The sequence below is a fragment of the Athene noctua genome, chromosome 2 (genome assembly GCF_965140245.1).
Source record: "Athene noctua chromosome 2, bAthNoc1.hap1.1, whole genome shotgun sequence".
Classification (NCBI taxonomy): Eukaryota; Metazoa; Chordata; class Aves; order Strigiformes; family Strigidae; genus Athene; species Athene noctua.
Window position 1 is genome coordinate 134525607 of NC_134038.1, and position 12654 is coordinate 134538260.

Consider the following 12654-nt stretch of genomic DNA (forward strand, 5'->3'; position numbering starts at 1 on the left):
TGCTATTCATCCAGCTATTATTTACCTCTCTGTGAGGTGAACAAGAACTGAATTTCAGATTCTTCAGGATCATTAAATCCACAATAACAGTTGTTGTTATAAGTAGAAGACTCCTATAGAGATATAACAACCAAACAGGGAAACTCTTTTCAAGGCTAAAACACAGGTGCTAGGCACAAATTACACAATGTATCAGCCTGGCAATTTTCACGTCACTTTGTTAAACTGTGGCAGTCTACAACTGTGGAGTACCTTTTATGCCTGTGTTCAGCTGCAGAGCTTACAGGGTTTCTCCAGCTCAGCCATATCTCTCTGCTCCCAAATAAAGAATGTCTGAACCATTAATTATTATACCAGTGTTTAAAGTGTACTGTTGCCCTTTGGCGGAGAGCGCCTCGATTTTTCAGGCCTTGCAGTGGGTCAGTTTCCATTGTTGGAAAGGAATCAATGTCACCGAGTCGGCTACTGTGTGGTTTATTTGCATCATGTCCGTATTTTTATATATAGAGAGAGAGCGAGCCTTGACATAAACAGCTCTGAAAACCTTAGCTTAGACATACTAAGAAGCTGCAAAGAACATCTGTGTTGCTGTCCCTGCAGTTCTCCAAGCACCATCCCAACTATTATGAAAGTAGGTGACACATCCACTTAAACAACTGCATGTTCAGATAGCAATACTAAATTTTATTGTCAACTTGTTCAAAACATTTTTCTGTTGACCTGCTACACGTCAGCATATTTATAAAAACATGCAAAATAACTGATACTATGAAGGGTGGCTTGTTTGATGTTTCTTTGGGGGTGGGGACATGTGTGTTTGTGGGTTTGTTTTTTTTTTGTTTGTTTTTTTTTTTTTAAAGAAGAAGAAAATTATATATATAATTATTTACAGATTTCAAAGAAATTCAAATATGGGACTCCACTGGTGACCCATTTTCCTCTGAATAAAAATTATTTTAACCTTGTTCCAGCTCAGGTCTGTTAAGAAGTCCTTTATTCCAACACATTTCTGTGAAAGAATATGGCTATCCCACTCAAGAGGAAGAACAAAAGACCTAGTGATTGAGTTGCTGACTTTTTTTTTAAAAAATACAGTGGTTTCACATTCCCCCTCAGATTTAGGATTTATTGGTTTCCTAGTTCTCTTGTCTTTCTCCGTTATCTAAACACATGATACTTTGATTTTTGACAGAATTGAACTGGAAATATTAATTCATGTTAGCCACAGAACTTCGGTTTGGAACTCAAGTTGGAAAACTTGTCAATGTTATCTTCTTGGTTGATGACAGCAGCCCATGAGAAAAATATCAACATAAATTGAAACATTAACCTGTGAGTTAAAGCAGACAGCTTGGCTCTACCAAAACCATGCAGATTCTACCCTAATAATATAAACATTCTATGTTATATCTAGGTTAAGTAAACATGTCTGAAATTAGTATTCAAAAGACAAAATCTAAAAATAGACTCAACTAAAATGTATTACAATAATCATAAATGCTTTTAAATATATACATTATGTTTATCCCTTTCTACTAAATAACAGTAATTGGCATGAAGAATACACTTTTGTTTTTCTATGTGTTGCACAATCCCCCACTCTGTTCCATTTTAATCTAAATTACACATATGGCGATATTAAGTAACATTTTGATTGACAAGCCAGTATAACTGGCATTATAGAGATGGATGAGTGAGTGGATGGATGGATGGATGGATGGATGGGAGGGAAGGTTTTTATTAAGGTAATCCATCCCTTGCAGAAAGGGAAACAAGGACTGGTAAGTGAAATACAGAGTTTATTCAACTGCTCGCTTAAGGAACAAATTATATGCAGCCTACATAGCATTGCTAGGGGCAAGAATTGATGGCAGAAGATAGACTGGAAATTTAGGATTATTCATTTCTGTTGAATGAATAAAAAATATACCAAAATAAGCTTAATAAAATGCAGTATCTGTTTGAAAATTAATTAGAAATTTCTTCAAAGTGACTCTGAAGTAAAACTATTTCGATTCCTAATAGGAAGAGAAATTGAAATATTTTTAAAAAACACTGTCCTGGTTCAAAAGACTAAAGTTTAAATCTCTTCAGTGCAAGGTTTCAGTTTGAACTTAACACTGCCCTCTTGTGCTTCTGCCTTAAAATACATGTTAATTTACATGACAAGATACATGAAAAACAGAAGCCAGTAATGGACACAAATGCAGTCAGTAAGTGAGGTTTGATTTCTTTCTTTTTTTAAAGGTTCAATGAAATAAAATGAATACGAACAAAAATATTTCAGTTGTTTTAAGTCATAATCTCAATCTCCAGTATTGCATTCCTATTATGTTGTATGAAAAACAACACTGGCCACTAGTTTTGTCTCAGTTAAAATTTCTTACAAATTCCTGAAATAAGTTTCTGCAGTTTTTCTAGTCTGCGTACTCTTTGAACTAAGACTACTTGAATTTTCTGTATGGGTCAGGACTAGGATAACAAAATACAAACAACAAATACCATTTGAGTAATAAAACAGCACTTCCTGGTACAGGACAAAATTACAGGCATGAAAGAAATCATGCATGTCTTCATTTCCATCTTTTGATCAGGTTTTGCACCATTCTGCAGGTTGCACAGTAGCCACAATGTAGGGCAAGATATCCTGAGAATCTGAACTCCAAAAAGGACTGGGCCCAATCCAATTTTCACTTTCATGAATACTATACACATCCCAAGTCTAACACAGTAAATGAATAGACAGCTGATGTAGAATGGTTTTAAGAAAGAATAGCTTCCTGTATATTTGCCTTTAAAACCAGAAGTACTGGCAGAAACTGTCAGAGTATACTCTTTCCAGTAGTGTATCTGTGACAACTGAAATATAACTGTAAGGCACAATCTATGTGCATTTCCACCTTCATCTACTTTCCTCCAACTTAAAAAAAAAAAAAAAAAAGGTCTAGACAAATAAAAATATTCAATCAACAATGTAAACCATGTCAGTAAAAATGTATCTCCTAATATCCTTCTGCAGCTCTTCTCACCGATATAAAATTTCATGTACCAGTGACATAACTAAGTAACATCCAATACATACAAAATGATACACAGACCAAGACGTTCAGTGCTTGTGTCTCTGTTTTCTTCTACCAAGGTGTCCACTACTTAAAAAGAAGACAATTTTAGCTGGCATTTGATATAATGCAATTCTCCTGTCTTCACATGAATGAACAATAGGAAGAATCATGGAAGAAGCATGTTAAGCGAGTGATTGCAACACTACCTGATTCAGATAACACTTCAGTCCCCATTAAAAGCCACTGGCCCACAAAACATAGCCCGTTAGTCATTTTATGCCCACTACATCCTAAGATTACGGAACTGATAAGGAGCGTACAGCCACTGTAATTTGAAACAACAGTCTATATCTGACATGCCTAAGAATATATATATATGTACGCTACATAACCCAGACAATGTTGTCTGTATGTGCGCAATGTCTGTATGTGCGCACATGTGTTTATGTAAAAGAAATGTATGTCCTGCAGGCCAGTCTTTGAGAATGCTTGATATTTGTAACATGTAAGTAATATGAACTCGGCTTGCTGATAGAGCAGTAAAAGTTGCAAATAGAGTGAAATTTATCTCACAGTTCTTATGGATTACTGCATGGTTATCAGTAAAACATACAACACATAGTTTTATTTGTACATGTAAACAAATAATACCTGCAAATTTCTGCAGCCATTTGGAGGTCTGTAGTACTGATACATTCAAAACATGCTATATGTGCCTCAGTTTGTTCATTTGATTATGAAGCATTTTATTAAATGAGTTCCTGGTAATAATATTAACTGTAGACTTACCCTGGCATTGGTCCATTTCCAGAAAGACTATAAACTTGACGAGGATTTAAAAGGTACTGAAATTTTCTATAAATTCTGAAGAGGTAAAAGAGACAGGAGAACATATTTACTTACATGTTTGGATTATTTTTTTTTTTAACTGTCAAATGAAAGAATTGAAGAAGTTAACACATACTATATATGAATTGCAGGATCTCATTTATACAAAAAAAATCAAATTATTTGTACACAGCAATTATAATTCATGCATACAGTGTGGGCATAAAATTGAGACAGAAGTGCTACAAGCTATCTACAATTCAAATGCTACATATAGACAGAAAAAAAATAGGGTAAGGAGGTACAATGACATAAGAAAAGGCGAGTCAAAAAAACCTTTGGAAAAGCACATTGGTTCCTATGAAAATAACTCCACGGTAAAGGAGAGATTTATTCCTGAAATTTATTGCTAACACAAAATTACAAGTAAAATTAACTGCAAAAGCAAATTGGCTTTGCCTCCCACTAAAAACATCCCTGTAGGCTGAACAACATTCTGAGAACGCAAAATTACTGTCAACAGTATCTCACTTGGATTATATTTGAATGGGAAGAAAATAAAAAATATTCAAAACCATTGTTTTACTTAAATTACACATATTTTAAAATTAGCTGAATATCAATTTATTGATACAGCATGAAAGCATTGTCCTACCCACCCCACCCCCACCCCCGTAAATATTTCTTTAAATGGCAGAATATTTCAAAAACTCTAACTTTATAAATTTGAGGTTACTGGTCCTAAAAGTATGATAAACATTTTTTCTTCATTAAAAATATTAGAAATGCAGTTTCCTACAGCACGGTCACTGCTTTGTTTCTTACATAGAAACAAGTAAGCACATGGAAGGTTTGGAGCTCAAACTGAATAAGTATATACCTGGGATCTAAGGCAATGGTTTAAATTAAACACCTCTGTTTCTTGCTTTAACGTTTATGTCCTCGAGTTAATTAATATTTTAATATTTTAAAGAAAGCATTTGTTTTTCCACTGAAATATCTCTTCCTTTCTTTTCACTGCCTTAGATGAAATAGAAGCATAGTAAGAGCTGAATTTTGAATTAAAATGTCTGTGTTTTCAAATTCAGTAAAAGAAAACTGTGTAGACATAATCTATGTGCACACTGAGGAATTTAAAAAAATATTTTATTTTCTTAATAGCAATGCATAATTTATTAGGCTAGGTGGAAGACAAGGGTGTAAGAATACTGAATACAAACAAATTTATAATTATCTCTAAAATAGCCAAATTGGAACATTTTCTTAACTTCTCAGTTATTTAGTGATATCAGCTTCTTCATAAAGCACTGTATTCAAACACACTCACACAATCTATTCCTGATGCCATTCCTGAGAGAAAAAGTCAATGTGAAATGGCTGGTTTCACTTTGCAAGCATGCACATATCATTGTCAACAGACGTGATGATGACTAAATCAGACATTTGACAGTGGATTTACAATACAGTATATTTTCATTTCATTTGCAGCATCTCATCAATGTAAAAGGATCCTATTTTTAGTTTTTTAATTACTATGTGTAAATTGCTTCTCAGTGATGTATAGGATTTAACCTGATCAAAGGTGACGCTAATTTAATTTGTGTAGCTGACCATAAGAAGTTCACCAACAGTATTGTTACAGTCCCGAAGGCTTAAGTTACCTGCCTAAAAGTTTGGTGCTACAAAACATACTAGCCATTACCTACACTCACAGTACTGTTGTCAGGTACCAGTGAAATGCTATAAAAGCCTTCTTAATAAAGAGGGAGTATCTCTAGCCAAAACCCGTAAGTCCACCTGCAATAATGGAAAGATTACATTGAAACATACTTGATTCACTGCATACCATTCACAGGTACTCATCCACTATCAATACCAGACAATTGCCTTATAATGACTCACTGCAAATGACACATCATGCTTTAAATTATTTTAACATATTTATGTATGCTAGTCTGTGTAAAATTCATAAATTGATGGTTCATTTCCATTCATACATTTTCAAAAAGAGAGGAAGACACTGTCTATAAACATTCCACACTAAAATCTAACTAGACCTAACTGACCCATGCAAGATGAGAAAATGGACAGTAATTCAGCCTTCCAGTTTTATACACATAGTACCAAACAGACTACTGATACTGACATGTCTCTGAATGTCTTGCTTTTGCATGTAAGGAAGGAACTGGACATGGTTTCCTTGTGACAGGAGATTTGTTGCTGACAAAGCTAAGAGGCAGTGTAGTGGGTAATACCCCAAAAGACAGCTTTTTATGAAGGAGTGCAATTTCATGAACAAAGTCAGTTCATGAAATCACCACTTGTCACCACTACCTCCAGCTGGTTCTTACCCCATGACACAGTTTATCAACAGTTGTGCTTCTGTAACCATTTGCAGGGTTATTCTGTAATCTGGAAAACTAAAGAGATCCATTTAAAATACAAATCCTCAGAAAAGTTTCTTCATTGTCATTTTTTCACTTCATTCAAATCATGTCCATGATCTCACATGAACCTCAAAATAGCTACACTAGCATAACTGAAGAGGGAGAAATTACAGCAGGAGTGGCCAAAGAGGACTGGGGTCATCTCTAAAGAGCTCTGCTGCTGAATAAAATACACTTGAATGCAACTTGGGCTGAATTAGACCAAGCTATCTTCTGAAGTCATAAGATAATTTCTTTAGAGAGAGAAAAGAAATGTAGACAGAAACACGCTGGCAATTCAAAACTGGCAGTAAAGTTGACTACACTGGGAAAAAGTTGGCATGAGCACTGCCTTGTGCCAGCTGGGGGGATGCATCTTCAGTCATCTAGGGGGTAACTATTCAAGATGTGGTCAGTATAGACTTAATTTAACCCTAACGGCAGAGCAGAAAAAAGACAAGGACTCCTCCCCAAACTTAAAAGAATGGTAGTGACCTCCTAGACATACAACATTTGAAAAAAATCATTTGAAACTGCTTCTACATTTTGTCTCAATGCTAAATGAAAGCCTAGAAAGCCACATTAATCAGAGGGTGGTAGGGAAGAGCTGCTAGGAACCAAAGTTATTTGAAAACAACAAAGGTCAAAGATATCATCAACCTGTACTGCACAGACATTGAACATGGAGTCAGCAGGAAACGTCAGTGTACGGAAGCTGATCTCCAGTGCATCCAACCGCACATTTGTCAAGGAAACAATTGTATAATCTCACCTGCTGGTCAGGCAAATAAATTGGAAAACGGGGAAGTGGAAAACAAAGTAATGAGTATGGCAAAACAACAGCATGATTTAGAAGGACTCTTATGTGAGAAGCATTACCTTAACAACAGTCTTTACAAGCACTGCAGGCTTGTTGTATATTCCTCTGTTGATAGAAGCTATTTTGTCAGTGATATACTAAATATGTACATTCTATTCACAGATTATTGAAAGCTGTTGTCCTGATTAGTCAGATCTTAAACACAGACCATCCAGGACTGTTAGCCCTAGGATGAAAGGGACATGCTGCAATTTTTTTTTCTGATGAAATTAACCACATCTGTCCATTTTATGCACAACCACTGGAAACACGTTACAGTGTGATACAGCCTGAGGAAGACAGTTGATGGTTTGCTGAACTCCTATCCAATCTCATGCTTAATTAAAATCTATTTTTGGCGTGTGAAAGGCTTAAACTCATCAACTTTAATTCTAATTTGCTACTTTCTTCTTAATAAATGTTGAACTCATTTTTGTTCTGTTTTATTATATATGTATGTATTATCCATTGGACTAAATAATTTAAGTCCAAATAATTGCAAATGCATTTGTGTTTCAGGTGATGGCCAGTAAGTATTAATCTCTCCATTAAGAAAAAAGTATAACTGGGTTATTTTCATAGCTCTTTCTTTTGCTATTACATCTGAAAGCCATAGCACTGTTTTTTAAAAGAGAAACCTATTGAAGAAAAACTTGATATTTACCACTATACATTTCGCAAAACTATGGCTTTCTAACAGAGCCAAAGTTTTAAGCCATATTAATAAGGTAATTAGATATGTAGAGAAAGTATGTTTGTGTTCTGAATGTACCTTTTCTACATATCCATTTGTTTCTCACCATCCCTCTGTTCTAACATTCAAAAACCAAAACTAAAGCACCTAATTATTTTAAAGTGATCCTCAGTTCTTTTCCTTTGATTTGAGAGGTTTGAAAAAAATTGCAAAATATAAAATGAAATGACAAAGTATTATTGGAGGAGTGTATTTATTCAACTGGTTGTCAGATGGATGCATACCTCTCTCCAAGTCTAAGGGCAATGAAATGGGCTGGGTTACCATATGGCAAGGCATAAAATCTCATACGGGGAACTGTGGGAACACTCGAGTCTTGACAGTATCTGCAATAACCTTTCTGTGTTCAATGAAAGTCAATTAGAAATCATAACTTCATTCATCATGATCTCTCAAATACAGAAAATCCTAAGTAAAGACCAAAGAATAGCTTTCAGTGAAAGATCACCTTAATCTAAACGAGTCAAGATAATGAAATTCTCATCTACAAAAATTAGTAGGTTGTGAGGTCTGAGGTTTTTTTCCCCTCACTGCTGTGGAAATCTTACTTTTGTTACAGCCTATCCTCTACTCCAAGCCTCTCAATACTTGATCAGATTACAAAATCACTATTAAAAAAAAAAAAAAAAAGCCTGACCTGAATCATCATAATAGCTTTGCAAAATTCACAGTTAACGCCTTCAAATGTCCCATGATTTTTACTTTTCACAACATAACTGCCACGAAATTGTAGGGGGCGTGGAAATAGGGGATTCTTCTCTTTCTGTTACTGACTGTAAAGCAGTCAGATAAAAACCAGTCAAAGTAAAAAGTTAAATATTATTGTTCCCTGAAAATATTTTAATCCCTTCAATTAAATCTTCAAGCTAATATGCACTCTTAACATCCTTATTTTCTAGTTTTGATTCTACTGATATTGATACGAATCATTAACATCTAAAAGGCAGAGGGCAAACCCCTTCTCATCAAACAGTCCATATATGGACTTTTTTAAACCTTTTAGAACCTAGTTTTAGATCTAACCATGAGGTATTATTTCCTGGTGGTGAATGACTTGAGATATGTTTACATAACTATGCATCTGACCTTTTGATGTGTTCTTCCTAACACAGAAATATTGAGTGCAACCATGACACATTAGTATGCAATTTAACATTTTATTTTGTGTGGTATCAAAGCCATTTTAAGAGGTTCTCATACTTCACTATACTCAGCTGCTGGTGGCTACCCTCATGCTGTACACTTCATTGTGTAATGACACTTCTAGGTAATGCTGTTAGTGAATGAAGCGTGTATAAGGCATTCATTTTTTAAATTCAAATCATTCTTGTGATGTGCTTAGCCTCAGTAACAGTTGCATAACAAACTGAGAAGTGTCAGACTGCAACATGTGAATGGGAATAGGAGCTTGGGAAGATCAGGTTTTAAGCTTGCTTATACCTTGGGAAATATCTAACATTAAATGACATCCCTTGTGCATTAAACCCGTTCAGATAGTAACACTTGAGACCAGTTACAAGCTGGGAAATGAAAGCTGTGAAACTTTCATTAACATTTCATTAAATTGTTTCAAGGTTATAACTATGTAAGTGCATCGCTCTAACCTACCTCTCACCTACATCATTCCAAACTGGATCCCTGATCTACTCACTTCATATCAGTACTACAAAAAAGTCAAGCTGAGTGCTAGCACATCACCTTCCACAGTGTCCTTGACGGCAGAAGTAGACCAGGGCTACCTCAAACTGCTACTGTGTCTGAAACATGAATGCTCAGACTGGCTCATATTGATTTGTTGTGATTGCAAAGACATGTTCTTGAAACTGTTTAGAATGAATCTTTTAGATTGCTAAATGACTTTGACACAACTAGCCTTGTTGGCATTGCTGATATGTAGGCATACCAGTCCAGGGATTACATAATCATCTCCGTAATGATAACCTGTTCTCTCAGAGATCTTCAAATATAGCTTTGGTTAAGTGTTCTTCAGCTCTGAGAATTCCCCTAACATTTGTTCTGCAGGATTTTGTCCCTTTTGTCAGTTTACTTTAAGGGACACTTTTGAAAGAAATAATCTAAGAGAGGCGATGGGGAAGAGGCAGGGAAATATGACCCACTTGCAGTTTACTTGATTGGTTCCAAGCTTTAGAATCACACTGGATCCTTCCTTTTGGGTACCCACATCGCCCAGTATCCATGGGTAACGAAGCTGGTGCAGGGTCTGGAGCACAGGTCGTACGGGGAGCGGCTGAGGGAACTGGGGGTGTTTAGTCTGGAGAAGAGGAGGCTCAGGGGAGACCTCATCGCCCTCTACAGCTACCTGAAAGGAGTGTGCAGAGAGCTGGGGATGAGCCTCTTTAACCTAGTAGTAAGCGATAGGACAAGAGGGAATGGTCTCAAATTGCACCAGGGAAAGTTTAGACTAGATGTCAGGAAGTATTTCTTTCCAGAAGGGGTTGTTAGGCCTTGGAATGCACTGCCCAGGGAGGTGGTGGAGTCCCCATCCCTGGAGGTGTTTAAGAGCAGGGTCAACTTAGCACTGAGGGATATGGTGTAGTTGGGAACTGTCAGTGCTAGGCTAACGGTTGGACTAGATGATCTTCAAAGTCCTTTCCAACCCAGCTGATTCTGTGATTCTGTATTGTCTTGAGCCTGATCTTGCCGAAAAGACTGTAACCTTTTAAAAGACTTGAAGGTTAAATTGCAGCACTGACATGGTAAGCTAGGCTATAAAAATCTGCGGATTTATGTAATGGTCAAAAATGTCCATATTATTAGCACTTCTGATTCTGAAATACACTGAAAAAACTGCTCAGGGGGTAACTAATTAAGCATTTCTGCCAGAGTCTGATGGACAGAGTAGGAGAAGAATGCTCCTTACCTCTGTTTTATCATGCCTCTTATACAGCAACATTTAAACATAACTTCAGGCACTTAGAATTTAAATCAATGTAATTACCGATGTATATAAAACTAAGCATGGTTTTAAAGTTTGTGAGATTGGACCTTAATACTTTAACTGGATTGTTAGAATACTTCCTATCTACAGAAATCAAAAGGTTTCTCTGTAGGAAATCTTATAGAGAGGCTAGAGAATCAACTCACTAAATCTCTGAAAGGCAAGTTGTACATTAGAAAATGGAACACTGAAATTATTGGCCTGTCTGCATAATTATTAGAGACCTAAAAAGAAAACTCTTGTAACTTCAAAGTTGCAGTGCAAGATAAAACAACTCACATCTTCATGCAAATCACAGAAAATCACACAGTCATATAGCTCATTTTTCTGATGCAAAACTAAACTGTTGTATAGAACTCATTCTAGTTTTTAACTACAGATTTTACAACTCATGCTTGTGTGTACCTCTTCTAAACAGGGCAATGGGTTGTTTAAATGTGAGACATAACAGTATAAAATGTTGGATTCTTTTTCATATACAAACTTTTAACATTCATTTTTAATCATAACACAGAGATCTGTATAAAGAAAGAGTAGGGGGAAAAAAAGAGAGAAAATAAACCTTACCTTTCTCCTTGTTTCCCACCACTTTTAGGATTGACAAAAACTAAAAGTGGATGAGTGCCTGGAACTGGAGTGATCTAAAAGAAGGGAATAACACAGCCACTCATTAATGCTGTGTGTTGCATTCATTTTTTCCTATAGTAGACAGAAAACAAAAAGCTTAATGCAAACTCTATGTCATGCTATGTAATCCAGCTGGAAGCAATTCCATAATTTGCAATAATCCTCACTTCATTAATTTGCCACAAATTGCAAGTGACTTTTTTTCTAATGCTGTCTGTCTTACAGCTGCGATTCCATTTTAACTTATAATTCCATTGAAATATTGATATATATATATAGGTTACATCCATCAATAGAGAAGAAAACTTTAAATGCATGAAATGTATGATGGATTCTGACAGTAATTTCCTATGGAAAAAGCTATGAAGAAACAGTATTTTGTAGTAAGAAATGACACAATACTATAAAGATCAAATATAACTATATGAAATCTTAAACTTGATGGAATTTTTTTTTTTTAAATTATAGAAACCTGAAATATTTGGTATGATATAAAATCACATACTTTTAAAAATGTAACAAACTGTAACAATAACGAGTTCCTTTAAACACCTTAGAAAGCTGGAAAACTTAAAAAATTAAGAGGAGAAAATATGTGGAAGGGCAAGCCTGAGAAAAAGTATGGAAAGATATGCTGAAGGAAACAATTTCTACCATGTTTTTTAATTCATTTGTGCATGGAAACTTTTAAATATTCACATTCATGTTTAGCTTTACAAACTAACACCTTTCTTCTAAGTAATAGTGTTAGTCTGCAATTTTAGATACCAAAAAATGTGCGTGTTAACTGTCTTTGCTCCACAGACTTGAAGAACATAAAAAAAAAAATACATCTGATGATCTCTCTAATATTTGTTTTTAAACCATAAAGCTAGACTAATCCTATTTAAAATTATCACTTTTACACATGTATCAATTCTAGAATATGTTTAAAACCATATTAAAAGTGCGAAGACAACATCTCCAGAATCATGCACTGAAAACTTCAGAGATAAATCTTAGACTGCCTCTGTTTCAAAATTATACATTGTAGGCTCTTGCTCCAAATCCTTGTTCATAATTCCTGAAACAACAAAATCTTTTTAGCCGAAGATCTCATAAAATGTAATTTAAGACAGAACCCCAGTAACATGACAGCT

The 12654-nt window shown here is 35.3% G+C and overlaps 1 protein-coding gene across 5 annotated transcripts in view; it reads right to left on the minus strand.

Annotated features, from left to right (window-relative positions):
- DGKB (diacylglycerol kinase beta) overlaps positions 1-12654 on the minus strand; it is a 360852-nt gene that overhangs the window by 213037 nt on the left and 135161 nt on the right. For all 5 annotated transcript variants that reach the window (XM_074898029.1, XM_074898032.1, XM_074898031.1 and 2 more), the window contains 2 exons: positions 11456-11529; positions 3852-3926 (listed from right to left, as the gene is read on the minus strand). In XM_074898029.1, coding sequence (XP_074754130.1) covers positions 3852-3926; positions 11456-11529 — 149 coding nt within the window. The remainder of the gene's footprint in view (positions 1-3851; positions 3927-11455; positions 11530-12654) is intronic.